The sequence below is a fragment of the Ambystoma mexicanum genome, chromosome 7p (genome assembly GCF_040938575.1).
Source record: "Ambystoma mexicanum isolate Mex_15411 chromosome 7p, UKY_AmexF1_1, whole genome shotgun sequence".
Taxonomy (NCBI): domain Eukaryota; kingdom Metazoa; phylum Chordata; class Amphibia; order Caudata; family Ambystomatidae; genus Ambystoma; species Ambystoma mexicanum.
Genome location: NC_090939.1, coordinates 64,053,359 through 64,071,823, shown reverse-complemented (window position 1 = coordinate 64,071,823; position 18,465 = coordinate 64,053,359). Strand labels below are relative to the sequence as shown.

Below are 18,465 nucleotides of genomic sequence, written 5' to 3'. Positions count from 1 at the left end.
AGTTGGGTTTATCAGTCATCCGTAGTATCCAAGTCTCAACCTTAATAAGACCTTTAAGACAGCTTAAGGAGATCTCATGTTTTCCAAGGCCAGTGTGAAATAATCGACCGTTCCTAGCTTTTAGATGACTAACCAAGAAAAAAAGGGACGTTTACAAAGTGTTTGTGTACATATGTGTATGCCTTTTTAAAGGCACCCTTTTGTGGGCACTGATAACTACATAATTCAAGCTATAGTCCGTGTGGGCATATGTTAAGACCGACTTCGAGTTTTAATTGGAGCACTATGAAAGATGAGCAGCACAGGCATATATTGTTAAGCTGGGCCTTTTTTTGGGAACTAGCAGCACAAGTGTGTTTTACTTGGGCAATGCTGGCATGTATTGATGAGCCAAGTCTTGCTACTTTCTTTATTTTCTTATCCTTTATTTATGCATCTTTAAATAACAAATACACAAAATCTAACAACCAGGCTTATGTGTAACCAACTCATTCCGTCAGCGCATTCCATTAGTATTCTAAACACACATCCAGTAGACTGGCTACTTTCTTTAGACACATAAAGCATAAAAGGGAGACAGACCTCATGTTATGCCGGGTTCCAAATAGCCAGGAGCTCAGAGCTATTTAGCTCCCGGTTATAGCCAAAGGGAGCCTGGTTAGCTTTGAAACCACTTCCTGCGGCAAGTGGTTCCACACAAGCCTAGCTTTGAGATGTTAGATATGTATGATTGAGGATGTATATAAAGGACGATATAGACCACGCTTATGGGACAATTAGAGCATATTGGATAACATGAAATGGATACGAAGTTAGTTTGCATCTTGAGCAAAGTTAGATTTGCTGCACAGTCTTTACTAGCTCCTAGTTCCCCAGAGGTAGCTCCTAACTAACTGGTTATACTGGAACCTGAGGAGCTGCTTTTTGCTCCTGGTCAACCAAGCCTCATTTCTACCCCTGCATCAGGATACAAAATGTTTGTTAATTATCGGGGACACATAAGAACGTAGCCTGCTTGAAAGTGGGGCATTGCTACCGTATTTTGCGGCTTCCTGGTTTTTCTTCAGGCAGGTTCCAGTGTGCTAGCTTGGTTCCACGCACGGAACACATGTACACACTTCCATTGCATGAGTTTACCAGACCAGCTGCAGCTGCTCTAGACTATAATGGTATTGTGAGTGGGGTATTAACGCTGCAACGAATCCCAGGCTATCACCCCTGCTTGCCTAGGGGGAGCCACCTCACATGTGTCGCGTTATGTTAAGACCCCTTAACCTGGGGCGTTCCTCCTCACCTCAATCAAGGAGCCCTGCAATACCCAGGTTTCTTTTGCACTGACCTTATTGAAGACTCGTATAGTCTTGCACAAATCTCCCCTCCTCTGCTCACAGCGAGTCAAGAAGCAGACCATAGTATAGGAAGTATATTTGTGTTTATTTGAATGATAAACAATGGAGATAGCCCTAAAACACACACCACGTTCTTTGTGGCTCACAATTAAAGTTCTTGTTACGCAAATAAATCACACAAGTTGGTTCGGAAAAACATAAATCACAATACTTTATACAGATTTCACTTTAAGAAATAATCGAACTGGTCAATGAACACAAGCAATTTAAGTCTATATTGCTGTGCAGTTTCGATTTTCCTGCGCACTTAAAATGTTAGCAGCTTGGTTTATAGATTGGTACAAATGCATATGGCAATTATGATTTCACCCTCACTTTTGGTTTAAAATAACACAAGGTGATTTAGCAGTTTGTTTTCAGACGCCCCCTCACTGAAAGGTCTGTGTTGGAGAAGTTAGACAGTAAACATTGGGGTGATTTTGAGAATTTGGATTTCAGACTCCCCTCCATTTAAGGCCTGTTTTGGGGAAGCTGTACCAATAGGATTACCTAATTAAATTACTCTATAGTTTTCAGCTCACCCTGGGAATGAGCTTTAATTTAGATTTTTTACAAAAATCACCTGTGGTGTTCGGCTATGGGGAATTAAATTATTATTTGTAGTTAAATTGGCTAAGTATCTACACAGTTTTGCCAGCCTTTGCCCTCTATCCACTATAAAGGGAAAGGATTTAAGGCAAGCAGACTCCCCACCTTTTGGTTTCAAATGGCACAGTTCTACTTACATTTAAAACCTCGGTTTAAAGTTCAGGAAAGCCAGCTGCATTTCAGGACCCTCTGTGGGGACATGGCAGTGGTCTGGTCACTCTGCTCTCAAAGATGGTTCCCAGCTCTACACCATATGACCGAGTCAGCTTTTAGGCCTTCCCAGTAATAGACCACTGCACCCAGATGCAATTTCGGCAAAATCTACTTTTGGAGTTTCCTTGTGCCTGTCAGATGGTAAATTTCAGCAGCTATGCCCTTTCCCCATAGTGCATTCACTCTATATACCAGTGATGACACCATCAATATTTCAATACTGGTTGATGCCCTGCAAGAATTCTCACAACCAGAATTGGACAGTTTCCATTCTCTCCACCCCCAAATCCAGCCTCTCTAAGGATGTGTTTAGGAATCTGGAGCAGACTTCTGCCAATTCCCATTTGCAATTCCCTTTTTGTTTTCATGTCAACATTTTGGCAAACACGTGTTATGTAGTAACCATATGTCTCACAACAGTCCTCCCCACTGTGAAACCAACAGCCTTCCTACTTTGGTGGGCAACAATATATAATACGACCAGGCCTTTTTCCGCATGAAAATCTTGTAAATACGCCAGCTTTATTATTTTCCTGTGTACATTTACACACACAAGTTTAGAGCAGAGGGCAGTGTAAAGGTCAGGTTACTTGACGGAAACCAGAACGCTTCTTTTGATTTTTATCTGCATGGAGGTAATTGCAAGCCATGTATAAACGCCTTTGAAACAGAATGTATTTATCTAAAGCCTTTCAAAAAAAGAAACTGCACACTGACAAAAGGAATGGTTTCTTTCCATTCCGCTTCTGCTGTGTTGCTTGCTGCAAATGGAAGCACTGTGCATATTTATTTTCTTAGCATTTTAATATTGTAAAATTAATAAAATGGAAAACTCGCAATTGAGAATTAATATTTTGTAACAAATTATGCTTTTTCCAGTGAAAGCAAACCAGTATTGCACAATTGCATTTTTCCGAGTTCCTGAACTGTGTGCATAATCATGCAGAGGCAGAAAATGTTTACACTTATCATTTAATTTACACTCTAACTATAAAAACAGTGTGTAAAATGATTATACACAGTCTAGTTTACATTCATTCAACCTTGCAGTCAATGGGGGGTACATTCTATAAATGGTCAGTGGCAGCAGAGTCTTTGTTCAAGGGTAAGTGATTTGTCATTACACCAATCACAGGTGTTCTAACCTCTCAAATCTTCAAGACTACAATTAAAACATCCAAAACCTGACTCTCCAGGAAGTGGAAGCGCTGTTAAAAAAGAAATGAGTTACATTTGTAATGGAAATAGAAACTCATCAAAGCCCGTCCCCGTGATAATCCAGATGGGTATTTAACTGTATTTAGCGCTTCATACATGGTTCGTCCAATATCTAGGCACTGTGATTAGTATACATCAGTCGATACTCAGTTAACTGACTTCTGAAGGATGTTAGCCAATAAGATTGCTCCGCCGGTTGAGCACTCATTGCTGAAATCTGTGCGTGATCTGTAGGTTGCAGGTTCAAATCCTGGCAAGGCCATCTCAGCCTTTCATGGTCGATAAAGGATTACCGACTTCTGTTTGTGATAAATATGTTCTATATACAGCACTTTGCCAAAAGCGATATAATGTGCTTAATACCGAGTGGTTTCTAAGCCCGGACGTGGAGATCTAACCATTTTCTCTGTTTCGTCTTGCTTCCAAGGCGAGCATGTTGCCTCTGTGCTATCCTCCCGAGACAATATAGAATTTAGCATGGAGTCCTTGCTTCTCTGCACTGTTTGTTGTATCATAACATTGCCATACCATTAGGTTGTAATGGCTCCAGATAATGAGGACTTTCATTAACCATCAAAAGACAATTCTCCTATCGGACCTCAAAACACACAATATAATTCATGCTTGCTTTACTATGTAATTGGCTAGGCTTTTGTGTTTTCAACATTTAATACATGAGAGCTCAACCTTACAGAAATAATGAAAGGTGTATTCTTTCACAATGCAGAAAGCTGCTGCATGGTTATGATTTACGTACAGTTTTTGCACATGTCGGCTGTAGGTCACATACATTTTATGCTCTTGCAAAGGAGAAAAGTCATTTACTCTCTTGAAATCATTTACTCTCAAAGTTTAAAAATGGGGAGTAAAATTAGCTCATCCAAAATACAGGATATCTAGAGTCTTAAATAAAAGACCCCAATTTCACTATCTATACATAAACAAATTTAATTCAAAACAATGTTCTTAAAGTTTATACACCTCGATGATCCTACAGAAATCTTAAAATACATTCATAAAACCTTTCAAAACAAACAGTAATGTGCTCACATGTGTAGATATACATAAAAAACAAACATGAATTCCTAGTGTCAATTCAATATAATGTCACATTCAAAGTATGATGCTCAATTGTATGTTATCCTTAACATCAGTAATACGTTTGCACGGATAGCCCAACTTATCCAACTTCGTCCTATCAGCTCCAATATACCGGACATTCATCAGGGGCAATTAGAACATCATAGGTCTATCTTGTGGTGGATTGTCTCTCCCTTGTTTTTGGTTGAGCTCCCTTGGTGGTTATCCTAAATCTCCTTTATAGTACCACTGAACAACCATATGTATTGTACTTCGCTGTCCTCCTTTAGTATAGAGGGGACAGCCCACTCTTGTCTTGCTTCCCTCTTCCACCACTGTCTTGTCCTTCCCTCCTAGTTCTCTCTAGGACAACAATTTCTTTATGGTGCATGGTCACGGCGTCCATTTAATAATTCTGGGTCTCATCTCTGTATCCCCATATAGTTTGTCCCACTGGTCCCGGATACTTTTTCTAGGTCTCTTTGTCTTGGTAAGATCCTAGTGCCAATTAAGGTATCCTTTTGTCTGGGGAGCTTTTCATTCTAGCTTGGTTAAATCCGCCATCCGTATTTTGGATGAGCTAATTCTGGACACACTTTGGTATACCTTCCTTTGGTCGTATTATATGTAGCTTTACTAGTAACCACCATAATGTATATATTTTCCAATTCAGCTAATCATGGGGAATTAAATAAAATGACAGCCGGATCCGCACCATGTTGCCCGGGTGTCTGGCAATTTTTCGCCGTTTTCACAAAAAGCGAAATAGATAAGCATATGCAACTTGCTCCCCCACATTCCTAATTTTACTCTCTACCGTTTTGCCAACTCTCAAATTTGGATCACGTTCAGAGCAGCCACAAGCACATTTTAGCTGGTCATTACAATTCCCTAAGTCGCAGGTGGATGAATTTTATTTCAACAAAATCAGCTGGAAATTATCTAAAAAATGAAACCTACATATAATCAGTGCGATTTGTGGTTTCTGGGAAAATGCAACAATTGTGATTGTCCATTTAAACAAAGGGAATCTTCATATGTGCAAATTTAATCTTCCCTCCCTCACGGCCATTTGCCACTCTTAGCCAGCCATGATCAGATTTTATTTTTTTGTATTAGTCTCTTTGTTGTTTGAATTCAGAGTTCAGCCTTGATTGCAGCTCCTGTTTTCACACCTCATCTCATCATTCTGGCCATATACTGACTAGAACATTTGGCTTGCACAGAACTGCCTTCAGAGACAGCAGGTCTAAGGAAACCTGGTTTTCAACACCCTTAATGCAGGCCACATTTTATTGCAGTTGTAAACAGTTGGTATGCAAGACTTTCGGCGGGCGAGTCCTTTGCGAATTTTGTCCAGAGACCCACCAGTTATCTTTGGCTGAAAGAAACTTGCATATTGCATTTTGACAGTGTGTTTTACTAATCAGGGTTAACTTTGCTTTTGCACTGAAAGTACAGGGCTGTTTCTTGCAGCCATTGATAAAATGCACTTTATCTGCTGTTCGTTTTTCGGCTGAAAAGTGGGTCAGAATTGTCACAGTGCACCACCTTTTGATGGATGGCAGTTTCAGTGAAAATACTGCATTTATTACTCAGCCAGTAATGGGATGTGCTATTCCAATCTGCACCTGGATTATATTTTTGTTTTAGCTTTCTCTGGATTTCAACTGCAGACAGGCACCCACATAGTCTGCCTAAATTTACAGCGTGCAGGTTTCTGAATGCTGGCAGGTAATTTCCCCATTGGGCCTTCTGTTCTGTTTGTTTGGGGTCTTTGATTACACCCCACACGTGAGGCCAGGGAGGTGAGGTTGTTAACTGATGGTGCCCCCTGGGGGTGGTACTCAGACGGATCTCGTGGGAGGGAATCCCACTGTGAGACTGGGGACGATTATCGGGGATTAATGCGGTATACCCTGAATACCCAATTTCCCTACACTATAAAGGGTAACATGAATTCACACTCTTACACATACCTATGTAAGGCAGGGCATTCAAACATCTTCTGAAGTACTGAGACGAGGAAGAGTAGGGATTTCCTGTATGAATCCTGCAAAGGTACTGAGATGAAGAATATTCAAGCAACCCAGTTGAGAGGAATAACATCAGTACTAGGATGAAGAAGAGGCACAGAGTAATGAAGAGCACGCCGCAAAACCAACTCCAGAAGTGTAGTCCATATGGACAATCAGTAAGCTGTCTATGCATAAAAAGGGAAGGACTGAAGAGTATGTTTAGCCCTCCCTCGAGGAGCCACAATCCGGTCGGCGGAGTGGAGAAGGGAAACCAGAGGAACCGAGACGTAAGGCGAGAATCTGAAGCCTCCAAAAAAGATCAAAGGAAAAAGGACCCTTTGCCGTACTCTAAGCAGTCCACGGAGGTCTGCTGCTGAGAAGGGATCACGCCAGCAAAGCAGAGTAGCAGCAAGCAGCAGCTATGGAGACGCTGTCGCTTGGTCAATAGACGCTGAGAGCACAGGAGAAAGATCGACACCTAGAGCTGGCCACAGCCCGAACAGAAGCTCCCTGAAGGCAGGGGTTTGACAGGGCTAGCTGGTGGGAATGAAGGACCTATCTGGGAACCCCTTAAGAAGGGTAAAAGTACCCTGGAGTTCAATGCTGGTGAGACTTTTGTAGAGGAGGAGCGAAGTACCCCCATCTCAACCACTTCGCCCATATTGCCTGTATGTTGGGAACCAGAGTGTGAGACACGTGCAGTACCATTGAGAATACCAAGGAGAATCCTGGAAGCAAGGTTCCCATTGAGCAAACCGTACCTGCATACGAGACAGCATGATGGCCATTTAAATGAGATTCCGGAAGAAGCAGAACAATTGAATGGCAAAGACTGATGGTGGCGTCACACAGGGTCGAGCTGATGTATATCGACGATGCAGAGACGAGAGAATATAGACATTCTATAAGGCGTCAAAGAAGGTGTCGAAGATAAGTGACATCTTGGGATTAAGGTGAAGAAGCTTATGCTACAGAACTGATGAAGATATCAAGTCATTTTACACGTGTACAGATGCAAATAAACGCAAGCAGAGTTTTCTTGAGCCCTGCTTTATAGTGAATAGATGCCAACGTGTGTATGGACGAATAAAGGATGGATGTTTCCACTACGCATTATAACAGTGCTGGACTAAAGAAAGAAGGCCTAATTTCCAGTGTGTCACAGTTAAGTGAATCTCAGAAAGGCGAGGCTGGATGAGCTCAGGAAGCCAAGGTCTTATCAGAATGAAATAAGCTGACATTGGATACAAATTGTGTGAAAGAGCATAACTCCTGTTCAGAAGGCATGGATGAAAACCAGGAAGACATCAGAGGTCTCGTATTTTAAAGCTCGGTTTTATGGTCTTCAGTCAAGTGGCAGGATGAAATTGGACGACCATGATGACCACACCCACGTAGGAAGGCAGAGCGTGCCTTCACTCCCCTGAATTCTCCAGAGCAAAGTACACTCCCAAGCACAAGTTCAAAGTCTTAATTGACAACAGACCACTGAGGTGATGATCGATCAGAGGGCTAATTGGTGGGAAGCTATGATTAAGATAAGTTCACCAGCATCTGGAAGCCCATCCTGTGTGCTGCTAATTTAGGTGGAAAAGTACTGATGGAGGTTAGAGTGCTAACCAATTTGTAGGGGGCCACGTAATTAAGTGTCCTATAGTTTGTGTAGCCAATGGGGCGTTGTATATTTAGTGACGTTCATAGTGGCTATTTTGAGGGCAGGCTTAGTTGCCCCACCTGATAAGTAACCAATCACATTTTCTCATTCTTCGACTAGTATGGAACATATTCTTAGATGTTCACGGAGAGCCTATCACCGTTATTCGTAGGTTTTTGTAGTTTAGCGTTAGTAATTACGCAGGTTAACGTCAATGATGAGTTTTTACTATATAAGCTCAGTTTTTTATAAAATGAATTGAGTAAGCGGATCAAGCGTGTTCGTTGATATTCATTGTACTCCCTGTTTAAGAGAATTGATAGTAAAACAGTTATCTTTTTGGCCAACTACCTGAGTCGTTTTGATTATTGATGTACATTCTGCATCCCCATCCATCTCCAGGGTAGTGCTATTCATGTTAAAGAACTGGGGTCATCCAGTTTACTTTAAAGGAACAACTGTGTATGAAGTAGGGGTCTGGGGCCTTAGGTACAAGAGTATAAATAAATAATTGCAGATGGTACAAGGGCCTGTGGACCCCGGATATAGAAAAGTTATTAGATCCACTATTCAAAGAATAGTATTGCCTGGCAGGATAGTGAACCAGGTCCGCTATACTAACTAATGATCCCATAATATGAACAATCGGAGTACCTGGCAGGATAGTGAACCAAGTCTACCTTTTTAGAATGGCAGAGAAGCTGGAGAACAACCAAGGGAAGGGAGTCATTTCCCCCTGGGCATACCAGAAGCTGCAAAGGAGCCAGTGGTAAGAGAGTCATTTCCTCTGGCATACAAAAAAGCTCTGAGAAAGACCAGGGAAAGGGAGAGCCCACCGCAAGGAGGCCCATCCCCCTGGCATTGTGACTAGAATTAGACATTTGAAGAGACTTTCTTTTCTGTACCTGCCATTGATGGAGAAATCATCCAAGAGAACTGATGGAACTTTTTGTTTTATGCAATCTGAAGAACCTTTCATCAGCAGGAGGTGAACACAAAGCCTCAGTCCAAAAGAAGGGAGTCACTCCTCTGGATTAATCAGATCCTTGTTTTCCCTGGTCAAGAGTGTAAGGGACAGAAATAGATTTTGACACAGGATGGTGGACCATTTTGTTTAGACGGACATCCTGACCGAGTCCTTAGTATTTAGTTGAGGTAGTGTTGGGGCCAGTTACGGATTTTTTTTTTTTAAACCCACCTAAAAGTCTATAATTACAACAATGAATGTCACCTGTGTGTTGATCTCCTCGTGCCACACCCTTAAAATGCCCATTAAGATGGCTGGTAGGGTCTTGCACCCCTCTTTGACCACATATTGGAGAACCCCAACTTTCCCATTAAAAACAAAAAAATATGCCCCGCGCCCCGTCCACTGGGGAGAGTGGTTGATTTGCGCAGTTTTTTTCTCCGCAGTCCACCGGCCTCTGCCTTGTGTAGGCCATACAATGTGCCCTACCCTGCTGTTTACCTGGCTCCACCCTGTGTTTTTGCATGCAGAGTGACTAGGGAGGGCCCGTTTGCATTACCGTGACCCGCGTTTGCTTATTTGCTAGTTTTCATGTCAGATGCAGTCCTTTTGTGGCACTGAATCATTGTTTCAGTGCATACACATTTTCATAAAAAGCAAGCTGCTGGGTTGATCTCCCTATAATGGACCTGTTCTTTGGGCTACAGTGCACCTTTGTTCCCCTGTGGAAGTGGGCCAAAACCGGTATTTCTGCACTGAGCCGCCGGTGAGTCAGAGGAGCCGGGACAGGTGAGTGATAAGCAAAGCAGTGCCCGGACCGTGCAAATACATGAAACTCGAGACCCTGGTTACTAGTTCCAAACAAAAACAGAGCAGGTCCCTGCACACCCTTTGCCTGCAGCAGGCCCCGGCTGTGGGGATTGCTTCCTAGCTGCAGGCCTTTGTGGAGTGCACACAATCTTTGAGTGAGTCACAGACCACAACCTTCAGGGTTTTGTCCTGCACTGAAGGGAGCAGAGGGGCAGAGTGCAGCGGCAAATCCTCGCACAAGGAGCAGGGCTGGGCTACAATGCATTCCTACGCACCCTGGAGTATCATGCTCTCCCTTAAGCCCACACAGCCCTATCAGGGCACCTCAGAGCTTCCCCACACCACCCCCAGCAATTTCAGTGGTAATAAAATATCAGGTTTTTATGTAGCACTTCACTTTGAAGCACTGTATTTATGTATAGTCAGTGAAAAAACTTTAGTTAGAGAGTTAAGGTGATCAGATTTAATGCAATAAAACCCCTGAACTGCAGCCGATGTGGCAAGTGATGACTGGCATATGTATGTGTTCATGGGCTTTGGTACTGGGGTATCACTTTGCATAGTTTCTTCAGGGCCCAATAGCCATGGCGTTCCAGCTTCACGCACAAGCACAGGATACTGACGAGGCGGGGAGCACTTTGCTTAAGGTGGCTAGCCAGCTTTGGACCTCATGTAGTTTCCTGCGACAGCAGAGTAGAAACTGTTTCCTTGCACTAAAGTTCAAAGTCGCAGACACCATAAAGGACTCAATTTCTGAACGCACGTTCAGGCACGAGGCATCCTCCTTGGACACCATTTTCAGGTAGAAGTGGGTGTCCTCTACATGTTGGTGGATGCCTGTTCCACATTCTGCCACCGGAACTCCCAATGTTTCTGTATAAAGATTGAATGGGACGGGATACCAGATAGACCCCTGGGGCCACCCCATATCACATAGCAAGGGAGAAAGAGTATGAACAACCCATCTAGATGCTTTGAAATCTGCATGGAAGACGAGATTGGAACCATTTGGAACCATTTCAGCACTCGTCTTCCCAAGCCTGTGTGAGAAGATGGGTTAGTAGAGAGCCCCCCAAGGTCTACTGTGTCAAAAGCCGCCAAGAGGTCCGGTAGCAGAATTAGGCAGACATCACCATCAGTTGACGGGAGGATGCCACCCGCAAACTAAAGGGTGTCTGTGATGGGGGCAAAAGCCAAATTGAAAAGAACCCAGCGTTTGATGGGCATCGGTCGAAGCCGGGATTTGTAGAGGGGCTGCTTCCTCGCTCCAGGATCTCTTTGGTGAATAGAAGATTCTAAGGGATAACAGACTGAAAATGTAGTGCAGGTAACTCTTTTTTAAAATTAAAACAAATGTATATTTTAAACACTGACATTTCTAAATGAACAAAGTAAACAGTACTACTTTTATTAGTTTCCTTGTTATAACAAAAAAGTAAACTGTTGCACGCGGGGTTGAGCATTCTGAAGTATCCTGCATGCTGATTGCCACTCTACAAAACACCACAAATAAAATGGGATCAACCGATTTAGAAACTCATTGAAAAATCTCTGCCCCCTCTGCTTCTCTGACGGTTACTATCTTCCATCAGTGAAGGCATGCTGCCCAAATGACTCACCCACCCCATAACCGCCCTCTGCCCTCCTTCCATGCTCTAACCCACACTGCCAAAGGCCAGAAGTGAGTTCCTTATGTTGATCTTTTTCATTCAATATTAAAGTCTGGTTAATGTTGCCTTGTTGATTTTTAGCTTAATTGCTTTCTATAAAAGTAAAGTTGGAACCTTTTTAGTTTGTGTGCTTTGCAGAGTGTTTAACCATGCACCCAAAAAGAATGGAAAGAGACCAGCTTAAAGGGTTCTATGTGAAATTGGCCACAGCAAAATGTAGTCATGTCATGTTTTATTGTGTTTTTAGTACACATAGTACCTTACACAAATGTAACCATGCAATTCATTCATTTATAAAAATCGTAATCCATAAAACTGTCAATTTTAACCGTTCCAACCAATACAACTCCTAAAATCCATCCATAAAACACACAATAATAATTCATCAAGACTAGAAAAGAAAGAGAAAGGAATAGGTTATTCAAAATTTATAATAAACATACATTCAATTCAGTTTACATTTCCTTCTGATTCAATTATTACCTGTTCATGAATACTCCTGTTTATACATACCTTGCCATTTAAATTTCATGAATAATGCACTGAAAAATGTTCTTTGAAAGTTGTTTTAAACATTCAATACAATCGGTGCAAATGTTGCCAGTAATAAGGTCACCAAAAAGCCATTTTTGCTGTAACTCCAAGAATGGCCCATATCTTTTAGCAACCTCCACAATCCTGAAGCTGTTCCTAAACCTTCCCCTAATTCTAGTTACTACCCTGAACTCTTGCAGAACACCAACTCTTCTGTGCGCTAAAGCACTTTTGTGCATGTTAATACAAAATCAATGGAACATTGGCAGTTTACCGAATTCCACCCTCATCACCATCTTGCCACAAATGACATGACCCTTGCCCTACCCCACACCCTTGCTCCAATCCTAACCTTAGCCTAACTGCAACGCTACCACTTACCCTAATGCTTACTTTGCTCTAACCGCTAGGTTTATCCTACCCCCTACCCCCCGCCAACATCACCAGTCCTTACCAGCTCCCCTATGCCTTTCTTTAACACTTAACCAAACCCTTACTCTGTTGGCTCTAGCCTTACCATAACCCCTACCCTAACACTTACCCTGACACTTAATCTACCCTTAAGACTAACCAGACACAACCATCTCCAGCCCTGCAGCACCCACCCTGACTCTTACCCTAATTCTAACCAAAATCTCCCCTCTAGCCCGTCCTTTAACTACAAGTTTAACTCTAACCAGGCAATCACAAACCCTCTAACCCTAACGGTTCCCCTAGCAGCACTACACTTTTGGCTACTTTTCAGCTGTATTTTTTTTGCTACATTTTTGCTGGCAACATGTTCACTGGCTAGCGCCTAAACCTTTCCATTAACTTTAACTCTAGGCTACAAGAAACTGTGTGTGGTTGTGGAGTACAACAAGAGGTTAAATCTAGGGCTAGTGTTTTATGCTTGTTGGCAAGTGGATTTCAGATGGGCAGACCTACGCAAAGCTGCTAAACCCACCCTAGTCCCCTTCCCTGGTGTTACCCGGGCACCCAACCCGTGGTAGTCTTTGCACAATTGCCCTGCTAAGTTTCAGTAACCCTTTTTTTTATCGGGTTCATTGTTTTTGCCTTTCAGGAGATCCGGACCCCCCATTGGCCCGTACAAAAGTACCCTCTCCAGCAGGGCTAGAAATCTCAAGTTGCAAGTTACTAGCCAGTCACTCACCACCTCAATTCTATGCACACAGCACACCACATCTTACTCACTAAGAGTTAGATTTCACTAGCCAGTGGCTAGTGGCTAGTGCACGTGTTTGCCCTGCTCTCCAGAAAGCAAGGGACTTGTGTGTGCACCAATTGTCCCACCCTGGTTACCCAGGCTGCACTTTCTCATATTGTGCCATGCTCCTGCATGGCTGTGGTGCTTTCTTTCAGGGACAAATTTAGTGGAGGCAGGTCCTGGCTGTACTTATGCACTGAGTGGCTGCCAAAATGGCAGAAGTGTGCGATACAAGACCGCTTTACATCACATTATTCGATATCACCAAAAAGCTCTATGGGTGGGCAATGGGGGATACTTGGTCTCCCATGGCCCTACCTACCACACCACACCACGCCACACCACATCGGGAGGGGAAGAAGGGTGTGACCACTGGTGGTGCTGCATTGTTGCTTCTCTTTTTTCCCCCCTCATCCCAATCAATGCCAAACAACTATGTTACCCCTCCCCCCACACCCTCAGGACAATTGCTGTGGCTGATTTGCATGCATACCCTACACTCTGCACAATTTCTCATAACTGTGGTATGTGCATGGATTGTTTAAAAAAAATCTGAAAGTTTACTTTTGTTTTTTGCTCCGTATGTTCTGTTATGTATGTTACTTGTATAGCGCCTACTGCCATCATCGTGGCTTTAAAAACTCTGGGGTTGAACGCTCTTTTGGAAGACAGTAGTCAGAGATGAAAAAGTTACCTGGGGGCAACCAGACGTGGACCCCTTGCTCACTGTGCTTAGAGAGGCTCAGCTTCACCTCACTGATGATGCCCAACAAGGCTGAAACACGTGTATGGGTTTGCTGATGGTACTCTTGTTCAGAGAGGAATTGCCATAGCATTTCAGTGCTGGACTGCCCTTGTGGGCGGGACAAAGACTGATATGCAAATGGATATTTCCCATCTGTGAAGGTACAGTGAGCAAAAAGCAATGGCTGCGAACTCTCAATGTGGTTAATAACCACTGAACAGGTTATCATGCCTTGTTCTTTCGAGAGAGGGGCGCCTGCTACCTTTTTTTGTATTGTAGAGATGAAAACGTTGAAGGAAGGATTACTGAAATGCGTGTGTACATTTTTACCCGACATAAGTTGGGTCAGGGCGGCTAGGTCCCTGGCGGCTGGCTACCTGTAGTTATCCTGTGAGAGCGTGGGTGCCGTGGCAAGTTGTTTGAGGAGTGCGATAGTCAGAAAGGTCAGATTATGTGAACGGCTGGTCCGAATGGAAGCATGGGTCTCAACTGTATTTTATATGATAAGATAATGCATGTTATGGGTGTGTGTAATCAAATAGTTTATTGAATGGTATGCGGGTGAGTGGGCCGAGCCTGTGTGGATGTAGTTTGTTGTGGATGCATGCTTGCCGTACCATAGAAGAGACAGATACCCGTTTGGAGAAGATCTTACAGAACGTGCCGGAAAGGCTTGATAGAGGTTCCTTCAGAGGTGGGGGGGTGATGTGTGTCGCCTTGTCGACTCCTGGGGTGCGCTTTGACTCGTGGCTTGGCCTTCACACCTCTCCCCACTACTGAGTTCTGCAGCCATCTTGGGTTCATAGCAAGAGGTGGCAGCTACATAAGGCACAGCACTGGCCTTCCAATCAGCAAAGGTTGGCACTCTCGCGTGGCAGTCATCCTTGCACCAGGCCCCACTGCGATCTGCTTGCGTCCTATTGAGCTGGATCTCTTAGCACCTCTATGGCTGCACGTGTCCTGGCTTCTGGTGGATTGTAGGCCTCTGGAGACGCTGAGCTTCTCAGCCACGTAGCTTCGGGTCTTGAGGGTGACCGCCTCGTAGACTGGCTCACTTCCAGCACCAACAGATGATGGATGCCACCTGGTCTAGAAAAGGCTTAAGAAAATCTTAGTTCCTAATCCCTTACAAGTCTATGGGAACATCCCCTGTAAGTGCCTGCTGAAGATGCACATGAAAGTCTATGGGGTTTAAATTGCTGACTCTTGTTTGCCGTAGTAGTTATGCGAAACATACATTTTCTAATGAGTATTGTTTTCGTGATACATGAATACCTTTTTAGAAGGGGGCGGCATACTGTGCATGATTTGGGCATAGTTGCCATATGTTGTAGGAACTCAACCCAAGGCATTGTCTCTCACCACTACTGGTTGTGTGTTGGTAGCTACTCACATGCTGTTGTATGCTTCACATGGTTTGTCAGGTGTGTCATCTGCCCTTTTGTCATTTCTCAACAGCTCTCAGCGTGGCAGTCACGGAAAGCGACGTGGTCTTGCGCATGGGCGACCCCTTGGAGCTGACATGCGTGGTGACGGCGGCTGTGGGCGGGATGGCGCAAATTGAGCTGGCATGGTACCTCAGCCCAACCGCGGATGACAGCTTGCAGGGTTCCCGCATCGTAGCTAGCGTGGACCACCAGTCTGTGGTGAACGAGTCCGGCAATGCCCACCTCAGCCACGTGGAAGCTGGATCCTACCGGCTCAGTGTGGGCAGCACGGGGGCAGCGGATGGCGGTTTCTATTTCTGCCGTGTTGGCGTCTGGGTGCCACAAAGCAACGGCAGCTGGTACAAAGCCACGGAGGAGACCTCGCCACCTGCCAATGTGGTCCTTAGCCTAGCAGGTAAGTGGCTCTAATGGTGTGCTGTTCAAGATGGCCACTCCCCCAGTGTCCCTTCACCCCTCCCCCCCTGCTTTATGCTTCACTCCTTGTCTTTCTGTATGCCTTTTTTCTTTTCTCTCTCGATATTTCTCCAATGTTGGTTTCCATTTTTAGTATAGACTTTTAGATAGCACTTAGAGCCACCTATAAGCTGAACTATATGCCTGCACTATTGCATTAGAGTACAGATTGGAAAACATGGCATCTGAGGAGGGACACAAACCTTGTACCTGTTGTTTTTATTTACCCACCCATTACCTGCCCATGGTCATGCTAATACCTATGGCCATTCCCACTTGTGCCCGTCCAAAGCACCTTCTCATGGGAACTCTTTGAGCTCGCCATAATCGAGCCTTACCATCCGGCTTTGCATTCAAAGTGCCTGCCAGTGTCTGTTCAAAGCAGTCTTTTGAGAGCTGTAAACCTGCTACCGGTGCAATAAAAATGTCTTAACTAGGTCTGCCTTTAGCCACTCTATAAGTGCTAGGCATGCCCCTCATTGAAGTCTTGTTAAAATATGCATTAGCTAATCCAACAGTTTTGGCTTGTGTTTAAGCATTAATATTTGCCATGCACTACAATTGGATGCCCATGTGCTCGCACCTGCTACCACCAATCGCAAGTGCCTTTCACGTGCCCACACAAGCCCAAACTGTGGGCATTGGCATTGTTTGTTTTTTGTGTTATTTTGTCTCTTCTCTGAGGATAGTTACAGTTTGCTTTGGTGTTAACAATGTTTACCCCTTTCTCATTCCCAGCGTGTTCTCTGTGGGCTCAAAGGTGTTGTCATGGTAAAGACCTGTCAGGCTGGAGGGTCAGGAGTAATACTTCGATTTGGCGCTAGTTGCCAGGTTCCTTGTGCGTCTAAGTACTGTGATATGTATTTTTACCTCATTTAGTGATGCTCAATGTAGCCTCCTAGGATGGATTAAGGGTTAAGAGAATCTGCTGCGATTTAAGCTTGTGCACTGCAGACTGAAGCCATATGCCTTGGGTGAGCGCCTAACTTGCTGATCAATCTCGTCTTGAGTAAGGAGAAGTTACTTACTCCTAGTAATAGTTAAGCAGCCTGGGTTATGCAGTCCAGGTGGAAACGGTTAACCTTATTCACAGCACTGTGTGAGAAACTTGGAGCACTGAGGACTCTTCGACTTAAACTGTTTACTTTCTTTTTTTGTAAAGGATGCATTGGGAGTCCCCAGGCCCAGTGCTTCAGATAAGGTTTGGAAGTGGGAGTTTTTTAATCCCTGTTTCTTTTAAAGTTGGGAGTACAATGATTTTTAGGGAGTAAAAATGTAAGTCCAAATCCCCAGGAGAGTGTTTTATAAGCAAGTAAAAATGTTTGAACTGAAATATTTCTGTAATATTTATGACTTTGCACCTAGTTATTTATGCAGAGTAAAAGACACAGGTTTACTTCTTCCAATCAGGCAGTAATAACGGCCATGTCTTCCTGTGGTGCTACGTGCACTTCTGGTCCAAACATAGCCATGGAGCTGTGAGGGTGAATTGTCAACGTGTCATCTTACTATTTTTTTTTGTTGGGAGTAGTTTTTATTCTATATTTATATTTGCCCATTGGTAGGGAGTAAAAGTTGCTGATGCACCCATTATCTGCAGGGCTGCCCGGAACCCACCAGTGGTCTGCCTGTACATTGGTTAAAACATGGAAACGTGGTGAAAAAGTGAACTCCACCGTGCCCTTCCCTAATGCTGGCATCTTCAGTTTGTCCTGTTCATCCAACATCTCCATAAACACAGGGTGGGCAGGTTTCTACTCGTGGCCATCTTGTGAGGGCCAATGGCACGCCTTTCTCTAGCCACGTGACTTCCCGAGGTGCAGGTTCTGCTCAAGCTTGGTAACTTATTCCAGATCCACCGGGAGGAGGGGGATGGGCGTAGATGCCCCCTTGGCTGCACCGGGGCTCACTTGGCCTGGTTTATTTTGCATTCTGGGACATGCAGTTTGGCTTTTCCCGTTAAAATTCCAAAACTGCATGCCAAGAAAATCCAAGGGCTGGGCGAGCATCTCCCAAATGACATGGGCCATGTATGTTGAGGCGTCGCTGTGGGATACATTGGAAGCCAGAGTTCAGCCAATGGTGCCTGCAGTGTTTGTGGGGGGGGGGGGGGGGGGGAGGAGGGGCGCAGTCTTCTAAGTGCCGCCCCTTCCAGATTACTTTCTGAAGCACTTAACATGTATGGGATTTATAAAATGCAAACCTAGATGAGCAACGGTGTACCGTACAAACCGGGCACACTTTCCCTAAAAGAACACAGTTCCCGCTGTATTCCCAAATAAATGAGGCCAGGGGTGACCGGTGACAGCATGGCTTGGGTTCTGAGGAATGCTTCTGTGCAAGAGTCCAACTGAAGATCCCTCTATTCCGGCTCTGGGAGAGTTGTCTGCGGGTTCTGGTGTTTGGCTCGGCTCGCTGTGGGGGGAGTAGGGTTACTGTCCAGAGTGTGCA

At 44.3% G+C, this 18,465-nt stretch overlaps 1 protein-coding gene across 1 annotated transcript in view; it reads left to right on the top strand.

Moving 5' to 3' along the window:
* The window catches only part of PTGFRN (prostaglandin F2 receptor inhibitor), a 467,509-nt gene that overhangs the window by 274,266 nt on the left and 174,778 nt on the right, over nucleotides 1–18,465 (top strand). Inside the window, exon 4 of the mRNA XM_069635781.1 lies at nucleotides 15,572–15,955. Coding sequence (XP_069491882.1) covers nucleotides 15,572–15,955 — 384 coding nt within the window. The remainder of the gene's footprint in view (nucleotides 1–15,571; nucleotides 15,956–18,465) is intronic.